The sequence below is a fragment of the Cavia porcellus genome, unplaced genomic scaffold, assembly GCF_034190915.1.
Source record: "Cavia porcellus strain 051 isolate PalLab524CR breed Dunkin Hartley unplaced genomic scaffold, mCavPor4.1 scaffold_20, whole genome shotgun sequence".
NCBI lineage: Eukaryota > Metazoa > Chordata > Mammalia > Rodentia > Caviidae > Cavia > Cavia porcellus.
In genome coordinates, this window is record NW_026947503.1 from 1960200 (window position 1) to 1987696 (window position 27497).

Here is a 27497-nt window from a genome sequence, read left to right on the forward strand (position 1 = left end):
TCCAAAATTAGAAGAAATTTTTATTTTGGAAAAAAAAACTACAAGTTCGAGACCAATCAAAATACTCTTAGATACTGCTTAGATCTAAGCTGTCAACCCTCACTGATTTTCCTTGTAGCAATACCACGGACATACATCCACCATAAATGACCACCTCAAATCCTACTTTTCCACTAGAAGAATTAAGGAACGCAATTCAGAAATAATATCACATCCTGCATTTTATTCAGTTCCATATGACAAAAATAGTAACCTAGACTAAGACATCCATTTCAATCAGTAGATGTGTCAAGCCACAAGTTTTAATCATAAAAAATATTGGATCTAGGTAACAATTCCCAGCTGGCTCAAGGAGGTCCTCAACCTACATGGCACTGTAATTAAAAAAATAGTGTTTCTCTTCACCACGCAGGGATGAGCCAGCCCTGAGCACAGACTGGGGTCATCTCACTTGTCCCTTCATGAGCCACCTTATTTATAACACTTTACATTTCTCTTAAATTATATACACATCCTTCTGGGAGAAGAGAGGATACTAACATAGTACCAAACACTAACCAAACAAAAGGAAACAGAACACACCAAAAGAGCACAGATAAATAACAAAACATTCAACTGCTGAAACAGCAACATTAAGCCACCTCGGTTTCCTCTTCCCAATGCTGACACCCTGGTCACTGGTCCGCCAGGAGAGACGGCATGACACAGGAGAGTCACATCTCATCTCACCACGTGGACGACAGAGTGGTAGAGTTCAGTGTTCATTTCAAACGGAATCAAACAGCTAATGAGCCTGGAAACTCTGTTCAACAACAGCCCGCAGAGAAGCCCGTCCTCCTCCAGCGCCTTTTGCTGTTGCTGGACTCGTGTTAGGTTGTTCTATTTTTCTGTTTCAACTGAGAAGATTCACTGTCTGATTCATTCTTCAGGGGCTGACAGCTCCTTACACTGTTACCCAGCTACTCAGAATATCTCTTGAACAATTTTGTTGTTGGAAGTTCACCGTGCCAGGTCCCAGAACACTTGCAATGCACAAAAATGAGGTAGTACACACAACACTGACGTTCAAGTTTTAATGTAGCCCCACCTCCCAGTCTTTGCTCACTTGATGCAATTTAGATAAAGTCATGAGCACAAAATGGTATTTTGAATAATCAGAGGACACTGCTTTGTTTTCATTTGAGATGATAATAAATAAACCAGGGACTCAGGAAGATTCAAAGTTATGACTGGTTATTCTGCTAGACACTTGCTACTTCTCTCATTTACCATATGCAGTAGCCAGTGCTACCAGGAAGTCACAGTCTTGTTTGTGTGTGTAAGAGACAGGAGTGCTTACAGTACAAACCACACCTGCACAATGTCTCTCAGTTATTTCTGGACTTGTACTGATGTCACAGTCCTAAGATTAATTTGTCGAAGTTTCATTAGGGTGGTCACAGTTTTTAAACGGGCTTTGTAGAAAAGTTAAATAAATCATGTTAATTTAAGAAATGGCAGGCCTTATTTTGTTGAGGCGCTGACAAGTGTCGGTGGCTTTTCTGTTCAAGCAGCACAGATTTCTCATATTATTTGACCTTAAGACAAAACAAGAAACTATAATAGGGTTGTTTTTTTCCATTTTTCTTAAACTGAAGTACTATTTATAAAATACTTTACATCATTTTAAATTTTCAAATTATAGACAGACCTCCCTAATACAAAATACTAAAAGTGCAATCATATAAATTAAGAGTTTGCAACCACATTATACAAACATTATCTTTTTATTGTACACCTTTGATAATGTGAAATATTTACTCAAACTGTTTATAATGTGAATAATTTACGGTGATGTTTGTCTGTAACTTGTTCCCCAATCAATCACTGGGCTACAGACCGCACTAAAGAACAACTGTCCACATAGCAGCTACAAACATTTAAGTTAAAAAAAAATAAAATAAAAGGCTTGTTACTGATAGGTACTTGCACACAAAAAGCATGCTATCTTTCCGAATAGAACGTCACAATTTTGCCTGCATTGAAATAATCCACTTATTTATGGTAAAACAAATCTTGCTTTTAAAAAAAAAAAATCACATAACCAGATGTATCTGCAGTACAAAAGCTTCATTTAAGGTTGGGGCTATTTTATTGTCTGTTACCCGCATAATCTTAACATTATAAATACTACGGACAAAGATACTGTCATAATACACAGCATTGGGAGAACTGAACCACTTCTTTAAGATGAAGAGTTCCTAAAATATAGTTCAAGTTTCTAACTAATTCAAATGAAACCATTGAGTGAGGCTCACTGGAATTCCACAGGGGACTCCTTTCTCCCCTGCAAGGGTTATTAGGTTTTAGGACAAAGGAAGTGGAAATGCTCTGAGCTTTTTCTGTTCTAAGGCAGTTTTCCAAGCACTTTTTCTTTTTAAGTGGAATTTATTTAAAAGGTTGCAGAGTTAAGAACAGTCAAACCCACCGTTGAGTGAAGTACCATGCAGTGCTCACAGACAACCTTTAGGCAGCCACATGGTTAAAGTATTTTGTGCCATACGTAAAATTTTAATGAGAATCTAGGCATGAGGGTCCAAAGCCTGATGCTCAAACTGCAAAATGTGGACGTGGACACAATGGATAAAGTGAGTCCCAATGAGTCCGACTAGTTTATACCAATCTCCTTGTTATCCTCAACAAATCTTGTGAATGGACGGCTGGCTCCCGTCTCTGAGCTCACTTTGTCCAAACTGACAATTGGTGGGCTGCTGCCGGTGCGCGCTTTGTCCATCCCACCGGTCACACTACCCAGAGGAGGAATGGCACCTCCGCCTAGACTTACAGGGAGCTGGGGGATACCTCCATTCTGAATGACGGAGATCTCATTGTTCTTCATGGCGAGCCCGTTAGTGATGGCTGCTGCATACTGGTTCCAAAAGCTGGGATCAACATTCATGGCTCGAGCTGCGAGGTCCTTCTGAAACATTTCAGAGAACTTCAGGGCGTCACCACCTAGCAGAGCCATGGGGTTTTCCACGGATAGGCGGCGACCACGCCTTGCAGGGGCATTATTCCACATGTGAGTTCCCATGTGTACCTGTGTAAGATGGACAGACAAGCCACAGTAAGACAGTCCACAACTATGTGGTGAACATGTCCTGTTTCTGCTGTTCCACAATGCTATCCCCAGCTTGAGCGTTAGTTTGGGCATCGTAAAAACACAGGGAAGTTTTTCTGAGCATCTTATACATGTAGTATTTCATTCTGTGAGTATAAAAAGCAAATGAGTGGGTTCTTTCAGTTAACACACCTGATAAACCCAACAGGCCACAGGGAATTTCTAGTATTGCAATGAACCATTTTCTACTTGAACTCTTTATTGACTGGTGCCTTCCTCTTTCCTTTCTTTCATACAAGGAAGCATTAATTTTAACACATATTGGGGCCATCTGCAACAGCACTTATCCTTCCAACGTATGTCCAGGACAGAAGCTACCGGTATTGGGTTTTGATGGTCTCTAGAGGTTGTGCCCTGCCACAGGTGGTCTCTATGGACATGCTTTGCAAAACATGGAGCCAGCATATGTAGCTGAGGTCATGTGGACACACACCTAAAGAACTCAGCAGCACCTTGTCAACAGTCCTTCTGCTGTTGAGGAGGACACAACGCTGCCCCTCCTGTAGTCTTCAGCAGGGACATAACAGGGACATCTGTCTTCTCTCTGGTCCTCCCACACTGGGGAGTTTCTTACCTGGCAACCCTTCCATGGGCCTTCTCTTTCTAGGAATTGCTGAGCAAGCCTCATCTCTGTCTTATTTGTATTATAAATCAGTGTTTAAAGGGTAAATTTATTTTGGGGTCAGATTCAAGAGTTTCCTGCCCTGGGCTTGCTCACCAAGTTGCAATGTGTACCATCCTGTGTGTCACAGCAGGCCAGGGTCAGAGGCACAAGTGGACACATCCCCGGAAAGGAGGCCTAGTCTCCCATTCTTCCCACCACTGCACGGATGCATGCTTTGGGATTATTTGCATATGAACACATATGTGCACACTACACGGGGATACACATGCACACTCCACCCCACCCACACTACATATACCCATGCATAGCACTCACTTCACACACACCCACACACAGATACCCACAGCATCTTATGCTCTGCGCCAAAGCATAAGCAAGCAGATTTCTGCCATTCGGCCCAAGTCTGGTAGAACAGGGAACGTTCACAGGTACCCTAATGGTGTGACCACCACCTCGAGCCCAGGGCCCCCTTACCTTGAGGTTGCCCTTGGTGGTGAAGGCCCTCCCACAGATGGTGCAGCCGAAGGGCTTCTCCCCAGTGTGGGTGCGCTCATGGATCTGCAGGGCACTGGCCGAGGAAAAGGTCTTCCCACAGGACTGGCAATTGTGCTGCTTGGGTGTCCGGCGTGGCGGGGGTGCCAGCATGGGTGCCAGGCCTGGGGTCATCACTGTCTGGGGCCCTGTGGGGACCTGGACCCCAGCCGGCAGTGGTGGCCCCTCGCTCAGGGCGATGGCCTTGCTGTGGCCGTTCACCTCCATTTTGATCATGGTGGGCGCAGGGCTGGAGATCAGGCTAGGAGTGCTGTGGCTGGGACCTAGAGTAAAGTTGGGGTCAAATACCTGAGAAGGCAGCTCTTTCAATTTGTGTGTCAGTAAGTGCTGTTTTAAATTACCCATAGTGGAACACCCCCGCCTGCAGACCGAGCACACAAATGGCCGTTCCTTGGTATGGCTGCGGTGGTGGATTTCCAACGCGCTCTTGCAAGCAAAGGGCTTGCCACAGACACCACACACAGTGCTCATACACTTACCCCGCTCTCTGTTCAGGAACAGCAGGCTGAAGGGGGCCTCTTCCTTGATGATGGGCCGGCTGGGGTGGCTGGCTGTCAGGTCCAGGGCACCTCCATTTCCTGGACCCGGAGGCGGACTGTCCGGCCTTTCTGTCTTTAGTGGGATCTCCTGGGGATCTTCCTGGTGGCCGGGGCCTGGGGATTTAGAGCGGAAGCTCTCTCCATTGCTGTTGGTGGGTGACAGTGCCTGGGAGGATGAGGACTCCGACAGGGCAGGACTGCCTGCACTGCGGCTCTCCAGGTCACCCACTGCAGATGAGGAATCATTGCTCAGGTGATCACTTTCCCCAGATCCGTTTTCCACAGACTTCAAGCTGGTCAGCTGTTGACAGTTCATGACTGAATCAATCATTTTCATCTGATTCTCTAGGGCAGCAATGCTGGAGATGACCGAGGGAGGTGAGGGTGGGGAGGACCCCGAGTAGGTAAGGAGTGGTTTGGAGGAGTCACTGGCTGTGTCCTTCAGTTCTGCATCCTCCTCCATCGAGTTCTCATCGATGTCATCATCATAGCTGCTCAGGGTTTCCATATTCTTCTCATCAAAGGGCAGGTCTGCATCCATGGCATCCTGGAAGCCCTCTGGCAGCGGCGTGTTGGGGATCTGCCCGCCCATGTGCATGCGGATGTGCTGCTGCAGCACCACGGCATTTGTGAACTTCTTCTGACAGATGGGGCATGAGTGCTGCACCCGAAGGGGCGGTTTGGCACGGTGGACCCCAAAGTGTGTCTTCAGGTTGCCTTTGGTGGTGAAGGCCCGGCCACAGATCTTGCATTTGAAGGGCCTTTCCCCTGTGTGTGTCCTGTAATGCATCTTCAGGGCGCTCTGGCAGCTCAGCACCCGGTGGCAGATGACACACTGATTTGGATCCGTCATCTTCTTATCAATGTTCTCTACCAACTGCTGTAGTTTTGAGGTTTCTGACGTTTGCATAGAGTCGAGCAGGCCACCAAAGGGAAACTGGGCCTTGAACTGGTCAGAAGCTGCTGGAAGACTGGGGCTGCCAAGGCCTGTGGAAGTGCTGTCGGTGACCACAGTGGCTGCAGATGTGGGCACAGAACTAACCTGTCCACCAACAGGAATGTCCCCCGTCCTTGCACTTGTGCAAGGTAGACTGATAGGCTCAGTTTTAGTCAGAGAAGACCCACTGAGGAGTGGCTGCGGGGACTCGGAGGTCACTGGGATGCTGGTGTCAGCATGATTGAGGCCTGGGGACAGGGAGGTGCATTCACTGGACGCAGGAGAGGGCCTCTGTGGGGAGCGACTGATGGGGGTGACACTAGGGGAGTCAGTGTAACTGTGAGCACTGAGAGTGGTTGGGGGTAGCTGCAGTCCCACAGAGGTGGGCACTGTTGGCAGTACTGGCTTGCTGTCCAGCCAGGTGGTTACTGGCTTTTCGGGGGGCAGTGACATGCCATAGGGAATTCCCGAGCAGGTGGGCACATTGTCGAGGTACTCTGGGACTGGGTAGGGGTTCATCTGGATGTGGGGATACTTCTCCTTGTGCCTCTGGAAGTGCACCTTCAGGTTACCTTTGGTGGAGAAGCGGTTCCCACAGATGTTGCACTTGAAGGGCCGCTCGCCAGTGTGTGAGCGCAGGTGGATCTGCAGCGCGCTGTCGCTGCCAAAGACCTTGGCACAGAACCTGCACTTGTGCTTAAAGAAGGGGTCCTCGGCGCTGGCCTTCGGCTCGAATACAGACACGTTGGGTGGCTTGCCCTTTCGGTGCTTCATGAGGGCTGACAGTGGGTCCAGCGCATTGGCCGTGGCAGCAATGCTGACCAAGGGGTTGGGAAAAATGACACTGCTGCAAGAAGTCTGAGGTAGCAGAGGGCTTGGCAGGGTGGGGGTTGAGCTGAGCAGGGGCCCAGAGCCCAGGGCAGGGGGCGTGGGCGTGTTCTGCGGCTGTGCAGTGCCGCCAGATGCAGTGGGTCCAGTGCCGGAAGCTAGGGGGGCTGCGCACTCTGCTGGGCTGGGGCCTCCTTGGGGGCTTGCTCCGGATGCAGGTTGTGCAAGGGGCTGGGAGCCCTCGAAGGTGGCCGGTGGGGCGGCGGGGCCTGCAGGGCTCGGGGCGTGTGTGGCCGAGAGCTGCAGTGAGGGGTGCGCAGCCAGGGAAGCTGGGCCAGGCGTGCCAGGTGCTGGCGCTGCCGCCGCTGGGTTCAGGGGTGGCCGCGCAGGCTGGCGGCTCATGAGGGCGACCTGGCTGCGTATCTGCTCAATGAGCTGCAGCTGGTGGATCTGCTGTTGCTGCAGGGCCACCAGCTGCTCCAGGATCATGGGAATGGCCACAGCACCCACGCCAGAGCCTACCGCACCACCTGCCGCGCGTGCACCCTGCGAGAACTGTGCCACAGCCACCTTGGTGCTGAGCAGCGTCTCGAGAGTCACGTTGGTGCTGGGCATCCCAAAGACTGACGCGGTGGGCTCCGGGACCGGGGCCAGCGCAGGGGGCGTTGGAGCGGGGACGCCCGGGCCAGCGCTGCCCTTGTCCCCGGGCACCTCCACGTCCATGGGCTCCAGCTCGCGGGCAGGTGCCTGCGCTTCGCCCGCCTCGCCCTCCTTCGGAGCGGTGTCCTCCGTGGCCTCGCTCTCGGCCTCAGCACGATCGCTGGGCGAGCTGGCCGGCGAGGCGTCAGGAAACTGGTCAGCGGGCGGCGCAGGCTCATCCTCGCCCACGATGAGCACCAGCGGGTTCTTGGTGCAGCTCTCCTTGTGCTGCAGGAAATCGGCCCACTTGAAGAACTCGGCGCAGCATTTCTCGCACACGCTGGTCTCCTCGCCGCCGCTGCGGCTCTCGTTCCCGCTGTCCGCGTCCTCTGCACCTTCCCCGGGGACGCCTAGGAAACCAAGGGACGACATCAGCCCGGCCTGCCAGACAGCCGCCCTCCGTTTCAAAATTTTGCCCATAAGTAAAATCAATATTTTTTATTTTGTACAAATTACCCCACTTCAACATTTCTGACGTCCCGGCGTGTGTGTTCTATGACTCTTTCTAGCTAGCTAATCATTTTCTTAGCACAATCCATCAAATTATGAGGCTCTATCAATTGTGGATACTGCTTCTTAATGAAATTCCATAGAAGCCATTGATTTCCAATATTTTCATACAATCCGCAGCCACCCTGTCTGTTGGGTACAAAGCCAGCTTCGATGGACTCATTAGGGCTCCCCTTTACCATCGGGCTTCCTCATTTCCAGTGAAATTACAGATGCCTCTGCCAGTTCACTTAACATGGCTAAACTAATCCACAACCTTCCCAGAGCATCAGCACCTGAGGAGAGCTGCCTGCTCCGGTGTGGTCTACACTGCTGCCAAGATTTGTCTTTATGCAGGGCCGAGGCTGTATGGACCTAAAGTAATTCTATGGAACCTTTGGAATCAATAGGCATTTCTTTCATGTAGGAAATTTCAGCTAAGTATTTTCATTTGTAAATGTAACAAAGAAAATATAAGCACTTCTTACATTTCTGCTGAGAAAAACAATCTCTCCCAAGAATTTGAGCAACCAATCTCTTGTGTCTTTTTTGTCCTGGACTTCCCTTATAGAAGGGGCCATTTCTGCATTTTAGATTTGTCAGTAACTGTCAATATCGGCTAGCCTAAAATGAATCATGTTTAATACAATTAATTGGCTCTGTCAGATGCAATATTTCTTGGCAAAATGAACTAAAATTACATGTTATTGTGATTAACCAATAGAGTTCAGCGGTTTGTTAACAAACTAGAAATTATATATTTAAAGTTCATTTATGTTGACATGTTTAACATGAGAATGTTGTAGTCACACACACTTTTTGTACCTATTTTCATCTATTCTCATAGAAAGACTTAGCAAATTATATGCTTGTGCCATAGTGGAAAACCCTCTAATTGGTTACACATGTTTAATTACTGTTGTAGGCAGCCACTTCCTCTGTCTCCCCTTACCCTCTTGTGCCGAATAACAACCGTGTTTAATGAACAACTCTAATTCACACCTGATCAAATAAAGAGCTGTGTAGGAATGAGACATCGACATATGATCACACTCTGGCTGCTACCTTTTGGGTGGCTGGGTTGTACAGTCCTGCCCAGGCACCGCTGGGTTCTCTCTGCCAGCCTGGGTATCAGGACTCATAGCTGCTTTTTGTCAGCTTACAGATGGAGTGACAGCAACAAATCAGTTTGAACGGAGCGGAAAGACAGCTGCGAGTCGGTTCTTTGTTAAACATGCATAGCTGAATGTGAGAACAAAACATCCTCAAAGTCTGCGTCCCCAGGAAAAAATAACTGTTCTATCATCCGCACACAGATTTGCTAAAAAGTCTCAATTATTTTCTTTTAGGATTTTGGAGAAATAATTCAAGTACTGAGTTCAGTAGAGAAAACTGATTTTTAAAAAACAGTCAGTAAAAGTACATTGCCTTCTCTCCTTGAAAAGGAATAAAAATATTTTTGAGGCTAGTCTGCTGCTCTCCATGAGGCCATTATTTCCAGGTAATTTATACATGCCTTTAAAAAATTATTAGCAGCATTCAATTAGCATTTTCTTAACTGGCTAAGCCATTTGAAGGGGAAAAGAAGTTAGAGCTTGCAGCCCATAAAGGCTGCTAGACTTTTAAACTGAATTCAGCACGAAGATCAGTCTGCAGCAAGCAGTCTCATTACGACGCAGAGGAAGGAATGTAATAGGTATCTGTAATGAGGTTGAGGGTAGCTGCAAGCAAAGGCACAGCCGATTTATGCTGCAGATAGGGACATGAGCACTCCACTTTTCCAGTGCACGCAAGATCTAATTGTAAACCTGCTAAGGTTATGGAACAGGGCAAAGATCAAATAAGAACCTAAAATATTCAGGTAAATAATTTCTTAGTGATTGATCACAAAAATAAGGTTTATTTAAAATTCTAGTATCTTAAAATTTTTCACAAAGATCCAAGAATTTCTGTTTAAAATTTCTTAACTGTGGAATGTTCTTTAGACCTACACATTAAAAAAGTAATCTAACTAGACATTAAAACAAGTTCATCTGTATTAAGCAATCAAATGATTAACTAAACAAGTGACTGACTTCAAGTTATTTTCCAGTATTTTAAAGCTATAATATAAACCTTTTAAAAATGAAAATCATAACAAAATTAAAAGTGCTAATTGCTTGACATATTTTTCACATGTAACTCCGTAGATAAGATGAAATATGTAACTTACATGATGTACAAACACATTCACATGGTATATATTTATAATTTTACAGAATTAAAATGTATCGTATTAAAGAAGACTATATAAATTACCTATTATGACAATTCACTGAGAAAAAAAGAATTATGTCAATTCTGGATCATTTAAAGCCTGGGTCATTTAAATCAATCTTGAATTAATTTCATTAATTATAAACTCTGTATTTTTACAAATGAACATTTCCCAGATTTTCTTTATAACAAACTATAGTATGTGATAAAGAAACACTTTTATTTTATGCAAAGATGTACTTTTTGCAAAGATCTTGACCCAAACAAATCTCTATTTACCTTAAAGATATGCATTTTTACATTCCCACTAGCTTTTTATATGCTAAGCATTTTTAGAGTTTATCAAATGAATAGAAGTTAGGGAGTCTTCCCTTTGGTAATTTCATTTTTTCCTCATTGTTACAGTGCTAAATTACAATCCTTTATCAAATGTAAAGACTATTTAAATTCTTTTATATTTATATTTAAATTCTACCAAGTAAATGATTTTGTTTAGTGCAACTTTTAAGTGATAATTACCTCAACATAATGAAGATATTCTTGTCAAAGTAAAACAATCTTCTACTTACATTCCTTCAAACTGGAGGAAATTGTAAAGCTGGCATTCTGACCATTTGGATCTGTGAAAGTTCACTGTGCTAATGAACCTAAGGAAACTGACAACTGGTTAACAATTGGTTTATCACCACAGCTTCACAATAAATTGACTTGACTAAAAGGTAGCTTAGGAACTATAATTAGTGACAAAAATTCTTTGATACAATTCAGAATTTCTTATTTTGAGCAAATAAATCAGAATCAGCACTTATAATTTCTACTGGGTTTTATATAACACACTAATAACATGATCACCTCAAGCATTTTTCTCACATGCTCAACTATAATTGTGTGATCAAAATCTGAATGTGATCAGCACTCTAAAAAAGTTACAGAGAATTGTGAGTTTCTTAAGATTGTCTTGAATACAAAAAGAAACCATTTGAGATACAGGATTAAAATTTTGTTTGTATGCTCTAAGGTTATTCAACAAGTACTTCAACTGAATTGACTGGCAGGAAATAAGCCAAATGAGTATGTTTGACTGGGGACAGAGCTCTTCAGAGGGAGCAAAACATGTGAGAGCCCAAATGTTGACTTGGGATGCATTGTGAAGAGAAACGCGTTTTGTAACTTGTTTCCATGACTCTTCTCATTATAGTGATTACAGGCACATATTACAGTGCCCATGTGCTAATCTGGCATTATTTATGTATTTATTTAAGTGCTTCCCATAATAAGAAAATCTATGCAGGAGAGCTCTGAATGCAATTTGCAATTGTACCACACAACTGCTAAACCTTTAGTCCTGCATCATTTAAAGGCAATATCATGTCAGGTTAAAATGTATTTAACCATCTTTTAACTACAGTAACATTCTGAACTGACTGCTATTCTCTAAAAGCAGAAGTTATCACACCCATAAAATACGGCTTCATATTGTTATTTCAAGGTAAATCCTGTTAGGGAGGCACTAGCAATAGGACGCCAGGAACAAGTTTAGGAAATTTAGCAAGAATGCAATGGTCATTTTCCTTTTCTTTCTTTTTTTTCAAGGGAGAATTTAAAAACAAGCATTATAAACATTATTAGTGTCAAAGTAATTTAGTTTGTGCACACTGTTTAACTACTAACAGATCTGAAACTATAAACAGGCAAGGGATTGGGCCACATGTACTCGCTGCCACAGTCATACAGGAGCACAAAGAAGGGACCGGATCTGGCTCTCAGAAGTTTCCTTTACCGATGCCCAGCGCACACCAAAGCTCGACACCACATCAGTCACCTGAGCCACAGACGCTCAAAATGCAATGATTTCAGTGGGACCTACAGCTGAGTCGCCAACATCTGCTACTTATACTTAATATTTTCAGGGTTTCAAACTCCATTGTTATTCACAATGTGTGATTTGTGTGATTTGTTTCTTGTGTGATTTGTTTCTTGCTTGCATAGGAAGAAAACATCCCCACAGCATTTCCGAAGAACTCCTGAACAAAAGGGCAGCTTTGATGGCACTAGCTTCAAAAATACACGCATTTTTCTACATCTGGGTAAGACACGCAAAAAGTGTTTGTTATTCTTAGGACTGTCTCTGTCACTGTGAGAGAAGTCCACAATTTCAGCAGACTTTTGGCTTTCATTCTTGGCTGTTACAAAACATTGTCATATCATGTTTTACTATTTTCCAGACAATGACATGTCAGAAAATTAGTGGAACTTTTAGCCATGATCATCTTTTTTAGTCACAAGTAAAAATGTGTAAAAATCTTTGAGGCAAAATATTTACTTAAAATATTTTTAGCTAGTTATTGGCAAGACTTTTTAAAGAAGATTTCTCTTTTCAGGAGTACTCTGCCTTGTAAGTTCATCAATTACAAAGAAGTAAAATAGGTATTCTATAATTTCATTTTTAGTTACATTTATTCTGTCACACATCCTTAATTCATTACAATTAACAAAGGGAAAAACAAAACCAGTTTAAGCTCTGGAAGAGGCACGGTAACTAACTTCTCCACTTTAAAGTGTCATGTGTATCTTCACGACAGGCAACTGTACTTTCTTCTTGGCTTTTCCATCTTTTAAAAATCTAGTAAGCATTTTTCAAGTTTTCCTAAATTGTTAGGAGACACTTATTTTCTTGCAAATTAATTCTTTTTAACTCCTTATGATAGCTTTGAATCCCATAAAGAAAGATGAATTATCACATACTGAGCCCAAGCTGTGACACAGGAGGAGACAAATAGAGACCCCTACTGTGTTTAACAATGTAGAAGAAATTCCAGGCGCAATAGAAAAATTTTCTGTCCTTCTCCTCAGACCTTTAGCTTGTGCTCACAGAGTTGAACGGTGGAGGGCACTCTTGTTATGCTCCACATGGCACCGACCTGCACACTCTCTTCCTCTGCGGCCCATATCTCAAATTTGTTAAGTCACGACCACCTGTGGCCCAGGCACCAAACATCTTCTGTTTCAAATGTTTGCAGTTTTAACCTGCAGTACAGCATCAGGGGCACAAACAATGTCCCTTTATGGGTGCACACGGATGGGAGCAGCACAGGACTCACACTTGCTCTAATCATCAGCTCTGACGCTGCATCAGATAATAAGATGTTTGTTACACTTCAAGGTTGCACAATAGTCCTTTCACTTAGATGTTATGTTGTAAGCATGCTCTCAGCAAATACACATATCGCTATCTATGCCAACCCTAATGAAAAGTATGCAGACCTGAAATTCTTTAGCCAAGACAAGTAATTTCAATCAAAATTTTCTGAGGAGTGAATACAAGATTTTGCCAGGTCACTTTTAGCTAAGGTGAGATGGTTTAAATATAGGAGATGAGCCTGCCAAGTGTGAAGTTATGAGTTTGACCTCTGGTATCCCCCAAAACAAATAAATACAGGAGATGAAGCATTGCAGATTTGGCATGTGAAATTAAACATCTATTTCATGATGTGTTTCCTGCAAAATGTCCATACAATTATCTACCCATTGGCCATTTTTTAAATCTACCATGCACAGAAATAAATAGATTGATAGCAAAATTAGTTAGAAATATAAATCCTCACATTTAAATGGCCCTACAGGGGACCATGTATGCTGTGACCAGGAAAAAGGCTTGGATCAGCCATAACCATTAGGCTGCCACACTTGAGGTCAGGTGACTAAATCATTCCATGATTTGTTATCACTTTGCAGCACTATTTAAATTCTATGGGAGAAGCCTGAACATATGTAGAAAATCATCCAGGAAAAGACACATAGAAGCCAGGAACTCTCACATATGCGCATCATACAACAAAATTACCAAATAATTCAGCTGACATCACTCTTGAAGAGAGGTCCAGTAATGCTAAAGAGTGCCCAGGCAAGGCTGTGGCACCTACAGGGTTAACTAAACAGTTCAAGATGTAATGGCTGCACAAAAGAAAGCCGGTTTCTCTTCTTCCAAGGACTATAAACACTTGTGCCAGACTAGATGGCATTTGATAAGCTGTGCTGCATGGAACAAACTCTCGGGATCTCTAGTTAACACTCAGATTCAGTGTTCACACTTAGCAGAACAGTGGTGAGTCCTGTTGCCAAGGTCAACAGCACAGATGCACTAATTGTATTATGAGCTTGACATCTAGTGGCCACCCCTAGCAGGGCAAAGCAGGCAAAGGTTAAATCAGCAAGGTTTGTCACAGCACTTCTAACTACCCACCTTCAGGAGGGTCTGTCGGGACTGGCCACACTCTGCAACTCACCTTTCACATACAGCAGACAAGAAGCCTCCCTGCGTGGTGCTGTGTGGCCACTGTTTACAGAGAGCGCTAAGCGAGAGGGATCTCTGATAGCACGCAGAACTAATCTGGGGGTGATTTAAAAAGGCCCACAGAGGAAAATATTTAGATACCAACTGGCCTCATCTGGTCTGTTTGGTGGACACTCGGAAATTCTTCCTTTTAATTAAGAAACAAATCAATCTTAATCTGTAGCATAGAGGTCATTCCATTATTTTGTTAATATTTTATACTTTTTGTAACATGACTTCCCTTGTTTGCCTGGAAATCATGCACTTAATTACATTTCAAATCATAAACGTGTTGAAATTATAAGAGAAAAAAATCCAAGATTTTTTTAAAATCAAAGTTTACTTAAAGTAGTACAACATTCGATTTTCACATAGGTTTTATTTATATCTGATTTTATATGAAACGGGTAGCAATCTAATTTATGCTGTTATTATGAAAGCTACCCTCATAGTAGTAAAATTAGTTCACATCTTCATGAGACTAAGATATGTTGATTTCATTCTGGGAATGAGGCAAGAAATCACACAGGAAAAGCAAAGCCAAACAAAACAAAACAAAAAACACCAGGAAAAAAAAAAATCCAAAAACCACCTTTCCTGTTACATTATTAAAAATGTATGCTTCATAAAACTATCTTGCAGCATTACAAGCTCAGGAATGACCTTACAAGCAGTTAAAACAATTTTAAATGCACTTAAATGAAAGCTTGTGCCAATACTTACATTTAAGAATACTAAATTTCAACTGATAGTCAGACTGCAGAACAGAAACCTTGACTGTACTTTGCTGCATTTCCCCTTGCAAGAAAATGTTCTTAAGGCTACCTGGAGATGAATACGAGAGCTTCTTAGAGGTTGAAGCTGAAAATGAAATCTGACCCACTTTTGCCTGCTTTCCCCATCATTGTGGATGCAAAAAGTAATCAGCTTGTGAAGTAATACCTGCTGTTACTCCATACTTTTTCCTTTCTCTGGCCCTTAACACTTGAAAAATTCTAGATTATACATATGCTGTGAAAGTTTAAAATGCACCGTACACAACAATTTCCTAACACTGGTCACATAATCAGCTCTCTGAAAGGTAGAATTAATAGCCCCCCTTTTTTGTTGATCATGGCAATATGCATTTTTAAATGGGCTAAATTTCTATGTGATATTTTAAAAAATCATTTGCAGGTCTTCCTTCTCTTCCCTGGTTCCTTTTTACTTTCTATGTTTCAGAGAAAACAATCTGCCTGTGGATGCTGGAAAGTGGCTTCTGCATTGTCCCTTTTGGTATGCTGAATTGTAAATGTGGGTAGTGTGGTGGGAAGCTGAACGCAAACCCTGCATCTACAGATAAAAGAAAAAAGACCTCTTCACTGAGTGCTGATGGCCTTCTTTTCCTGAATTTAAACACAGCCTGTGAATTCCTCGGGTAAATCCTTAGGTCATAGGCTCACTGTATTTGAAAGGATTCTTAAGATACACTATAAATTGGCAGAAAATAAAAACACTTTGAAGCAATCAGTACCAACAAAATGCAGGATGACAAACTTTAAATTGCAATATCCTTTTGTTCTTCCTTAAATACATACTTTCTAAGGACAGTAAAATGTTTCTTCCACTGCACTTATGCAACACAGGATAGCAACATTATACCTTTAAAGTTCTTGGTGGGAGTTAAGTGCTGCACTGTCACTGGAAGTTTTAGTTTTTCTTAGAACAAAAATCTTCAGCTGGTTCAAAGGATATCATTATTGGTGACATACATTTAACTTAACTCCAGGCCATTACTTCTAAAATGGGAATGAAATAAGTAATTTTAAAAGACAGTTTCTACTGGGAATGTAAGTCTGAATGATCTTAAAATAATTTTTTAGAAAAGGGTAACTTTAGAGCTTTACATAAATCATCCTTAGTTTTCTAATTCTAAATATGTCATCATTTTATTCCTTCAGAGGTAAAGCTAGAGTAGCTCCAAATCTATTTTTGTATAGCATTGTTTTTATTGCTTGTCTAAAAATTAAAGCCTGAAAAACTAGTTACAAAAATATAGGATTTATAACTATAAAGTAAAGTGTCTCTGAACTTTGCCCACCATTATACTTTTTTTTGCACAGTGTATTTGTTTTTCATGACATCAATTTACTTCATGTAGATGGACCCATTGCTTTAATTAATATGTTATGTCCTAAGTGATACAAAGGAATTATTTACTTCATTGCTAAAACACTGTAAACTAACTTAGCTCAATTGTAACTCCACTCCTGACATGTTTATTTCCACGGCATTTAACAAAATTAAAATTATGTAGAGATCAGGTTCACATTGGAGTAATTTAGCAGGTACAACCATTTGTCTTCTTAAAAAAAAAAAACTTTTGTTATCTTAGAGTAATACACACATAAGCATTCCTAGACTTCACAGGAACAGTATCTTTTATGTCTCATGAACAATCTGCTTCAGCACAATTAAAGTAGAAAGCACTTGCTTTAATAGTTTGCCTGAACTACCCTCCAAACAGCATGGGAAATATATACTGCTTTCCTAGGGCTCGGCCCCAGACAGGCTATTTTTGGCCTGTTGCAAAATATGATCAGGAACTGTAGCAACATCGTGATTAGAACTCAGAATGGCTGTGGAAAACACAGGCTCGACAAAAACTGCACTCCTAGGATGGTGAAAAGCCTGGGTGTGGTGAATCTCTAAACAAATTCAAGAAGCAAGGCGAATTCAAAATAGAACTTGTAAATAATTACTCCATCTGAAGGTTTCAACACTATATATTCTCCAACATGTTTACACTATTAAGTTCATCACGCTCACATTTCTGAAGTTAAATTAAAAAATGAACAGCAGTGCCTCGGCTTGTTAATTGTTAAATACAAGAGGTTTTACTCTATTAATTAAAATATGCTTTAATAAAAGGAGACATTGCACATTTTGATAACGACCCTACAAAGCTGAGAAGTATTTACATTGTTGCATTTTGGGGCGGCTGTGAAAGCCGATTTTAAGCTATTCAGGAGCCACAATAATAAAGCTTTAAAATTCCTCACTGGGATGCAATGTAGTTCTTTTGAAGGAAAGACTGTCTTTCTCATTCGGCAGAAATAAATCCATTCATTTGATCATGTAGTCATTGAGGGCAATACAAAACAAACCAAGTGTGAGAAATTCTATGTGAAGAAGTAAACAAAACAAAAAAATCCATTTCCATGACAAAAAGATTCTTTGTCCTTAATCTACCCAACATATGCAAGCGTTTCTTTTAGCATATCGCCCGTTCTAATCTTGGCTGACTTGCTGCGTGGATACCTCTCCCAACAAAAAGACCCAAGCAGTCCTCAGTTCTATTCCATTCACTCCTTACCCAGTCTGTTCTACGTATTTTCTCACTTTCTCCATTTCGACGAAGATGGAACCTGCTTTGTCAAACTTTACATCACCGTGTGACAAACTCTTAAAACTCTCCCCTTTTCTTTTCGCAGTCTAATTCTCACAGTAAAAAGATTAGAATTTATCCCCAAACAGCTTATAATGGGTTAATCGTAAAAGTTGGTTAGTCTTTTTTTTTTTTTTAAAGGAACAAATTATCTCACGTCCGTGCTGACCGCAGGCTCTGGGATGCCCGCGGCCGCCCCTCCTCGGCCCTCTTAGAGGGCGCCCTGGGGACCCCTGCGGGGCGCACGGAAACCCGAAGCCGGAGCCCAGGGCCGGGCTTTTTGACTTGATGAGATGGATTCGGGCTTCCCTAAACTTTATAGTGCCAAAGTTCGACTACAGTTAATCAGAATCTTCATCATTCTCTAACTTCTGCGACGCCTGTCCACCACTTCGGGATGTTCCGAAGAGGAAGTTCCTAACTGCGGATCGACTGCAAAGGTGCCTCCAGCGCCCAATTTCCATGCATCCAAAAGAATAGCAAAACGCCTAAGAAAAAACTTGCAAGCGGCCAGAAACGAGCCGGAGTCCTGCGGTGTGTGAGGACCCAGCCCCCAAGCGCCACGGCTGCGCTCACCCCTCGCTTAATTCCCAAGTCGGCCATTAAGGAAAGGCCAAGAGACGTTTACTTTCCACTCGTTTCCGAATGGGATCATTGGATTTGTTAGCGCTCCAGGACATCGCGGGGTGCGCGGCCAAGGGTCACTCCAGGCTGCAAGCAAGCGGTACGGAGGGCGGGGAGCACAGCCTGCGGTCGGCGAGGTGGCACGGGCCCCCGCGCAGGCTCCGGGGACGCATCGCCCGAGCACCGGGGCGCGCTAAGTCGAACAAAGCTAGCGAGGCGGCGGCCTCTGGGGCCCGCGGGAGGTCAGCCTCGGACGCGTATCCCGCTGCCGCGCCGTCCCGGGGTCGTTCCGGAGTCGGGCCGGGGTCCGCGAGGTCTCCGCCGTCACCAGGCCCGCCCCGTGTCCCGGCGCAGCGGGGCAGGGGGCAGCGTGGAGGCGGCGGCCCGACCCCCGCCCGTTCCGGCTCGGCTCGGCTCGCAGGCCTCCGCGTCCGGCCGCGCTGGCCCCCAGCCGCCCCCCGGGCAGCCCGGCCCCAGCGCTCTCGGCGAGCTGAGCCCCAACTCCCCGAAGCGGAGCCAACTTTACTTGGCCCGCAACTCTCCGCGGCGGCGCGCGCTCCGGCAGAGGACCCGGGTCCTCGCGGCTGCCCCGGCCCGGGAACCGGACGCAACTCGGACACTTGCTCGCGGGAAGGGGAACTTTCTCCCACTCCGAGACACACCGGGCCGCTCCCGCCGCCCGCGCTTCCCACCCGGGCGAGCGCCCCAGCCTCCCAGACGACCCCGCAGCCCCCGGCCCTCACCGTGCTCGGGAGCCCCGTCCGGCGGCGGCAGCTCTTCGTCCGACTTGAGGTGCTGGGGTTTGGCCTGTTTGCGCCGAGACATGTCGTTAGCGGCGCTCTGGCCCCGCACGGGGCAGCCGCATCAGCTGGGAGGACGGCGGGGACGGCGCTGGGTGGGCGCGGGGCGGCCGGGCGGGCGCGGGGCGCGGGGCGCAGGGCGGCGGCGGCGGCTGCGCGGGCCGCGCATGGGGCTGAGCAATTAGGCTGGTGAATAATGCATGGCCATTAGCGGAGGGCCGCGCCGATTGGCCGGCCTCCAGAGGACTCCGGCGGCCTATGCAAATGAGGCCGCGCTCGCAATTAGCGGCCGCGCCGGCGAGGAGGGGCAGGGCGCTCGCGGACCGGGATGCGCGCAGCCTGGCGCCTCTCACATCTCGGGCTCCGCCGCCCGCGCGGCTCCGCTGCCCCGGTGCGGCTCAGGCAGGCCCCGGTGCGGAGCGGGCCTCGGCGGCCTCCCCTCCGTCAAACGCAGCAGCAAACTTTGGAGGCGTCCGCGCGGCGCCGTCTCCGCCAGCGCGCCGGGCTCGCCCCTTTATAGAGTATCTGTGCCGTCGCCCGCGCCCCGCGCCGCGCCCCCCCGCCCGCCCCGCCGCCGGGCCGCCCCTCCCGGAGCGAGCGGCCGCGGGCAGGGCTCCGGCCCGGCGCCTTTGTCTCGCCCGGGCCGCTCTCGGGCGCCGCGCCGCCTGTGCTCCGGGTGCGCAGGGCCAGCCGCCGGCGTCCTCCTCGGCGCGGGTCGCGACAGCGCTCGGCACGCGGCCTGCGCTGGCTCAGGTGCCGGACTCCGGACCTTCTCTCCAGGCTCGGGTCCCCTCCACAGGCTCCCGGCGCGGCAGTGCTCCCAGACTCGCGGCCGGAGCGGAGCGGAGCGGAGTGGAGTGCACACGCCGGGGTGGCGGGACTTCGGCAAGACCAACTTTCCGGTTCGGAAGCGGCGCGGGCCCGCGGCTCCTCCCCTCCCCTACCTTTCCCCTCCCCCTCCCTCCCCTCCCCTCCCCTCCCCCCTCTCCCTCCACCCCTGGTCCCACAGATTGGAGCGCCCGCCCCGCTCGTCGCTGCTACTAGGGCCACCTCGGCCCCAGAGTCCGCCTGCCGAGGCCTCTCCGCGGGAGGCTTCTTAAGTCCGGGGAAGGGAGGGAAGAGCGGGTCCCAATGTCCCTCCCGCCTCCTCCCACCGGTTCCCTTCCCGACCGGCGCGGTAGCTCAGGCACCCACTGGTGGGAACCTGCGGAGTGGGCGGCGAGCGCGACTGAAAGTTCCAAGTCCACAGAAGTCCCGCGCACGGCCCGCCGCGTCTGGGGATTTCGGGGGTGACATTGGGGGCCAGGTGAGGGGGTCGCTCAGGTCTGGACTAGCCTAGCCTGCGCTAGGGCTCCCCCGCCCTCGGCCACACGAACGCGCCTTCTCCCCTGCGCGCTCACCCGCGCGCTCTTCCATCTGCAGCCGAGCACACACGCCCGCGCGCTTGGCCGTGCGTGTCCTCCATCCCCGGGCAGCCACCAGGATGTACCTCGGGCCTCGCCGCCACCGCCACGCCCGCGCCAGTGCCCTTAGCCCCAGTATGTCCTTTTTATTTTCTAATTTTTATGTTTTTGTCCTTGCAAGTGGCCCTGTGTGATGCGAAGCTTTGCACAGATGGCCTTCCCGCGTTTCCCCTGGTTATCGCTTGCAGCGGCAGCGCCCGGGGGTGGCGGGCAGGTGACCACATAACCCCCTACGCCTGGCGGCCGCACTTTCCCAACTGAGCCTGGAGCTGTTGCCTGACTGTGGAATCCCCTGCCCCTCCAAACGCCCGGGTCTGGCTCGGCTCCCTGCACTTGGTCGGAGGCTTTTCAGTTCTAGACTCCGGTTCGCAGCCCGTGTTCTCCCGCCAGCCTCTAGTTGTGTAAATTTCACGAAGCAACAGCTTTGAGCTCCAGGAAGAGCGCAGGAGAATCATGCAGAGGAAGAAAGCACACAGGTTGGAGTCGTCTCCAAACAGCTCCAAGAGCCACTTACGAAAAAAAAAAAAATCTTTTAAGGTTGATTTTGTTTTTGGCTTTTGAAGGGCGTATTCAGTTAGGTGACTTTTTTAAAGGCAAATAAAAAATGCTCATACTCTAGAGTTCGCCCATTTGACTCACACATCGATTGCGCTTTCGTCAACTACCGGGCAAAATGTTACTGAAATCGCGGTGAAGTTTTGTGAAGGCTGTGAGCGTTTTGGGGACGCTCTCTGGTCTGGCACAGGGGCGCTCTGCAGTGAAAAGTTTGCCGCAGGGCTTTGGGGTGAGGAGAGACAGATATTTTCCTGGGAAAAGAGGAAGCTGCAGGGATGGGGATAGAAAAAAAGAAAAGTGGGAGGGGTGGCAGTGGCGAATGAAGTTTTTGTATAATGTAGAGGACCAAAGAGTTTCAGAGAAGCCGCCGCACCTTAGTTTAGCGGGAAGGCAGATGTCTGGCATTACTTTCTAGAAGAGCGCAGAACGATCATCGCAGATTGCTGCTCCAGGTTAAAACCATACTGTCTTTTATGACCTGGTCATTCCCCTCCCTCTTTCTGTTTGTTATCTACACACTTTGGGAAGAAGAAGGAAATGCAGGTTCTCACGCCGGCGGCATTTGATGCCTTTCCGGGAAGACCGGTTCCCGCTAGATTCCAAAGCCTCCCGGCCGCCGCAGCCCGACTGACTGACTCCTCAGTGGGTCGCCACAGCCAGCCGCTGCCCACCTTTTGGTTGCTGGTGGCCCTCTCGTACTCCCTCCTCTGATCCCCATTCCTCTCTCCAACAAATGGTCGTGATTTCTCTAAGTCTTTCCGGGGCTTCCAAATGCAATTGTTTAATTTTGTGCACTTCCTTTGCATTTTCTATGAGGTGTGGTCCTGGGGAGGATCTTTGAAGTCTCTCCAATGAAGGCAGACTGAGCTCCGGCCCTTCGTGTGCACGAAGCAAGCCTTCAGATTGCAGAAGAGTCCAGCGAGTCCTAAGTTGGGAAGGTAAAGCAGGCAGGACGCGAGGCGTGACTGGACATGGTGGATCTCTCAGGAATAAGCCGGAGGTCTATCTGCTTGGCCCTGCCCTAGGTGGGCTGCAGTCCCAAAGTCAGGGAGGTGCAGGACCGAGCTGTCCGGGGACCGTGCAGGCTCCAGGTCTCCCTTGGCGCAGGCTGGGCTCGAATTTCGTTGAGAAGGTGAAGCAAAGACCTGGACGGAAGGGCCAGAAGGCAACGGAGCCTGAGCTAATTCCCTCCAGTGCCAAAATGGTACTCTTGAGTAAATCCCAAAGTGCATCCTTGTAAAAACTGCTAGGGAGCACAAGATTAAAGAAAAACTTAAAGTAATGGTGAAAACAAAAGGCAGGTTTCTTCCTTCCTCACTTACCTGTTTCCTTCCCCTTTTTACCTCCCTGCACTCAGGATCAGAAACCAATTGTTCTTACTGTAGGAAGTTTTAATGAAAGTATATATAATGGCAACATTTCAAAGTGGCAGTGGGTCAACGAGATATTTTCAGTTAGGATTTAGGCTCTGATTGTGCCTAGGTTAAGACACAGCAACAGAGCAGGGGTGTGACTCTGACTCAGGCATGAGGCACACATGTATTTATTATCACATGACCATTGTCTATTAAATTATTGTAATATCTAAATGCTATTGCAAAAACAAAAGTTGATTTTCTTCCCTGTAATTAAATCTAATTTGTTAATTGTCTTTCCTCTTGCAATTTTGTTTTTATCTTAAGAGGAGACATGCTATTATTTTGTCTGCTTAATAATATTATTTACAAATTAATACTGTATATTTTACATTAGTAGAACATATAATTAAGTGTTTGATTAATTTGTATCATTTATTTAGATAAAACAGAGAGCCTATGCAAGATTGATCTGACAAGGGGAGGTTGAATAGTTGATTCTAATTTAACATCACAATGTTGACGTTACCTGGCTCTAGATGCAGGAAAGCTGGTTTTACATAGGGTGCATTTGACATTTTGTTTACAATATGTTAATTTCTCCAGTTGCTTAATACAAAACATGCAGTCAAATATTAAGGCTTTCATTTTTGGTCTCCTTTCATTCTTTCTCTCATCCCCAAGTTCCCTTTACCTACTCGCTGTCTCCTTCCATCCTTCTGGCTATTTCCCCAACCCCCAACTTTTGTTTTAGGTCCTTAGAGTTAAATTCAGCATGATGTTGGGTCTTTAATGCTGTGACAAGTGACCACTAATTGGTTCTCACTTGAGCAAAGATATTACCATACTAATATTATTATTGGTAAGAAGAGGTAATTGATAACACCACCTGCCACTCTGGGGCAATCACGATGATAAATGTTTCCATCAACAGGAAATCTGTGCTTGGTGTACCACAGCCCCACGCAAACAGCATGTCAAGTGCCAATTATAAAGATGTTGTTTTTCTATTATATTGGGGGCGTGCTAGAAAAACATGTAGGTAATTTTTTTAAAAAAGTTTTATTCAAGCTTCTGTTCATCTAATTAAAGTTAACTTCCTTCAGAAAAATACAAAAGCTCTGCCTGAACAACTGATGCATAGCTAACTGCCCTGCCTTCACTGGCTGCAAATCCTCCTCTCCTTGCAGTTAAAGCCATTGGTATAAATATGCCTTCATATCTTTCATAGATGGGAACTGTGTGCATGGTGTGTAAGTCCATCGTGGTCTGTGTGCTCTGAAGCCTGTCTGTATTTGGAGGGCAGGACACTGTAACTGCACTGCAGCAATACAGTCCAGCACTGCGTGTTTTTTTTTTTATGGCTTACACATAGAAACATCAGCACATATCCAGGGTCTTCACACTTAGGGATGCAAACCATCTTGAAGAACTCCCCTGCCCACTGAACTTTGTATGGAGGCTGCATGCGGCATGGGAGGGGCACATCATCATGTATGATTATATAAATAATGCTGGGGAGCTAAAACTTTGACTCCTTTGCCTCTGGGGAGGTCCAAATGATTATTATTAGCTTGCATTAATAGATGCAGGCCTCAAAAGGCAAAATCAGCTATTGATAATTGCAAGAAGTATACAGCAGCTACTGTATCGATCGGCTTGTCCCTTATTCCCCTGGTATAGGAGAGATAAGAAGACTCACTCTTTAGTGCAATATAATTTCTTTTGACCTATCTGCTTGCTACAGACTTATGATGAATAGCCGGAGTGGTTAAAGTCCTTTATCACGAAAGTTACCCCTTGATATAATATTGATTCTTTATAACTAGCTCCAAACACAAAAATCAAACTGTCCACTTGACCATCATCATCATCAATATCATCACAAAGCCTCTGGAATAAAGATCAGCCGCAGCCTGAAAACGTTTTCTATAATCTCCCCAGCTAATCTTTATTTGCTGATGATGAAAAGAAAAAGCGGGGAGGCAGGGAGGGAGTGGAATGTCATTCGGAGGAGCACTGTATTTATATGTGTACATACATTAGGTCACGGCATGGCGGCCTCCTCGCCCTGGAACGCCAGCCGAGCCGACGTCGTACTTCACTCCAGGGACCTCTGGCAGGGGCACATAAAGGACTCCACGCGCGCTGTCTCCCGGAGCAGTGCGGGGCCAGGATAAGCCCGCAGCCCCAGGTCGGTGGAAACCAGGGCTATGCGCGCTCTGTGATGCCGCCAGCCCGGCCCTGCGCTCTGCGCGCGGGCGGAGACGAAGGCGCCCGGGTGGGCTTGGCAGCGTGGAGGGGACTTCAAAGGCCGCCCGTGCAATTCGTGTGTATTTCCCTCAATTAACAGCATTTCCTGTGCCCTGCTTCCCGGCCGCCCCGCCCCGCCGCGCCCCCCCCCTTCCCCCCCGGCCCAGCCGGGCAGCTGGAGCTCGGAGAGCCGAGCCTGCGCTGAGGCCCCTGTCCGCGCGTGGGCGCCTGCAGGGTTCTGGGGAGCCTGGGGTGGGCCCTGTGAAGCAGCGCAGGGTTTGGAGTCGCAGGTCCCAGCTGGTTGAGGCAGAATGTCGGGTGCATTTGTGAGCAGTTGGGCATAGACTGGGGGGGCGGGGGGGGCGCTCAGAGGACCCCAACTCCTTCATCCTTGAACCTTTTCCTCCGGGCCCAACCTACAGGGTTCAGTTCTGTTCAGGCCCCAGTCCGTGGGGCTCACAGGCTCCCTGTTTACCCAGCGGGCCCCACTCTTTCCGCTTGCGTTTCTGTGGCTTCAGATGAGTGTGACAGCAGAGGCCGGAGGCCCTGAGAGCAGCTTTCCGGCCTCAGTGCAGTCTGGCGGTGGACTGTCCTTGGCCCAGGCCGCCCCCGTTATGTTCCTGTCTGTCTGCCCCATGCCTATGGGCCCTAGATCGGGCTTATGACTGGATGGGGGCAAGGACCTCTGTCTGGTGCTCTGGGGGGGCGGTGCAGGCAAGTAGTAGCTCCAGAGGGTCGGGGGACCTTGGCCACCAGGAGTCAGGCCAATGTTCCAGCAGGGCCAAGAGTCTGGGCTCCCTACTGCTGAGTCCCCATAGCTGTCTCTTTTAGGCTAAAGACTGCCTCTCACCCCAATTCCTGGGCTTATTCCAGGTTGTCAGGTGGACCCCCTCCACTTGGGGGCGGCTTGACTGGCCTCCGCTGGAGAACAACAGCCTGAGGAGAAACTCCACAACTAATCCACATCCTGAGCCTCTACACTGGCTCTCCCAGAGGCCTGCGGTGGGCAAGGCCGTCGGAGCCAAGACCCTTTGGAGGGTCCAGTCCAGGCGAGGCTTCTAGGCCTTCTCCAGGTAGTGGGCTGGGGGCTGTCCCAGTGGGGCCTGAGCAAGAAGCCTGTGGTGGGTGAAATGTATGACCTCCTCTCTCCTTCTGGGCCATCTACAAGCCTGGTGCAAACACTCAGAATCCTGCCTCTGAGTGCAGTTAGGCGGGGGTACTGCCCTTCCAATCACCATGGTTGGAGAGCATGCTCATTCTTAGAGCATGTGCAAGCAACTTTTAGAAAGCAAGCATAACTCTGATGTAACTTTGCATCCTCCTTGTTATCACAAATGTTATTTGCTTTGGCTCTGAAGTCTGCCAAAGTACAGTTATAAAATTCTGCAGAAGTTGGGTTAGTGGGAAAGGCGCTCATCTGCAAGGTCCTTGATCTCTGGAAGGGATGGGAGAGAGAACAAGAGAGGATGGGGGTTCCTGCTCTCTTTCAGGGTGAGATAATGTGATGGGTCTTGAGAGGAGCCAGCTTAGCAAGAAAGACCCATTTTCAGAACTGAAGAGCTTTCACAAGCCACCAGAGACAACAGGATCTATGAGGGCACACTGCCACTTCTCCCTTGTCCTGTGTGCAAGAAATTTTGCCTAATAACGTGATCTGTACTTTGACCTAGGTATGTCCAATGCATCAAGACTCTTCTGTTTAAGAAAAGAGTGGAGCTGGGGATCTGATTGAAGTATTTAAAAAGAAAAATACAGGGCCCGGGGTTCAGCTCAGCAGCACAAGCACCTGCCTTGAAAGTGTGCAGTTGTGAGTTCGATCCCTGGTACCGATAAAAAGGAAAAAGACAAAAAATAAAAAATAAAATAAAAATACAAAAAAAAAAAAATGGAACTGGCAATGCTGCTCAGTGTCTTGCTTAGCACTGCAAAAATCAAACAAAAAACAAAGGAGGAATGCAGGGCTCAGCTTGGCCATGAAAGGATGAACTACACAAGAAAAGAGTGTTTCAGTAGCCCGTTCTGCTCTGCATTGTCAAATCAGCTCGCATTGTACAGTGACTTCCTACAGTTAGGCTCTGGCACATTACCAACCGAAGCCTGTGCATGGTTCTTCAGGATTGAGGAAGTTTATAGTGTCCTTCAGTGGAAGATTTCAGTTTCGCTTTATGTCCTCTTACCAGAAAGGGACAGCTCCACTCTTCTAAGGCCGCTAAGTGTAGCAGCTGGTCAGTGTTATGGGGCCTCAGGATAGCACACTGAAGTAAAAGCATCCTCAAACCTGAGCAACCAGAGGAGTGCAAACAGCAGTAAAAGTATCAGTCACAGTTATGCGTGTCCAAAGAGGGAAAGTTTCTTTCTATGTCAGAGCCGCCATGATGGAGAATAGATTGGAAGGGGTGCAGCAGACCTGTGAGACCAGAGAGAGGTGGGTTCAGAAGGGACACAGAGGCAGCTTGGGTTCAGGTTGAGGAGAGAAGTGGGGGAGCACAGAGTGAGCACTGTGGAGCAGACACCTGTCAGTATCTCACTGTGTGCACCTTCTGTTTAGAAGCTCAGGTAACAATCCTTGTCAGATGGTGTGAATCCAGCACCTTTCCAGCTG

At 47.0% G+C, this 27497-nt stretch overlaps 1 protein-coding gene and 1 long non-coding RNA gene across 3 annotated transcripts; one reads left to right on the forward strand and one right to left on the reverse strand.

Moving 5' to 3' along the window:
* Positions 1–203: 203 nt before the first annotated feature.
* On the reverse strand, positions 204–19599 carry Sall3 (spalt like transcription factor 3). Of its 2 annotated transcripts, XM_063231411.1 has the most exons (4): positions 19213–19599; positions 4817–7690; positions 4260–4600; positions 204–3079 (listed from the first exon to the last, which is right to left on the reverse strand). In XM_063231411.1, the coding sequence occupies exons 1-4, from the start codon at positions 19292–19294 to the stop codon at positions 2648–2650; spliced, it is 3729 nt and encodes a 1242-aa protein (XP_063087481.1). In that variant the 5' UTR covers positions 19295–19599; the 3' UTR covers positions 204–2647. The 2 variants fall into 2 exon arrangements, with proteins under 2 accessions (XP_063087481.1, XP_063087480.1); XM_063231410.1 differs by having other exon boundaries at positions 4260–7690.
* Positions 19600–24873: 5274 nt separating this feature from the next.
* On the forward strand, positions 24874–26939 carry LOC111755071 (uncharacterized). The gene is made up of 3 exons (XR_010041345.1): positions 24874–25221; positions 25769–25968; positions 26566–26939. It is a non-coding gene; the product is annotated as an uncharacterized LOC111755071 (long non-coding RNA).
* The last annotated feature ends 558 nt before the right edge of the window (positions 26940–27497 follow it).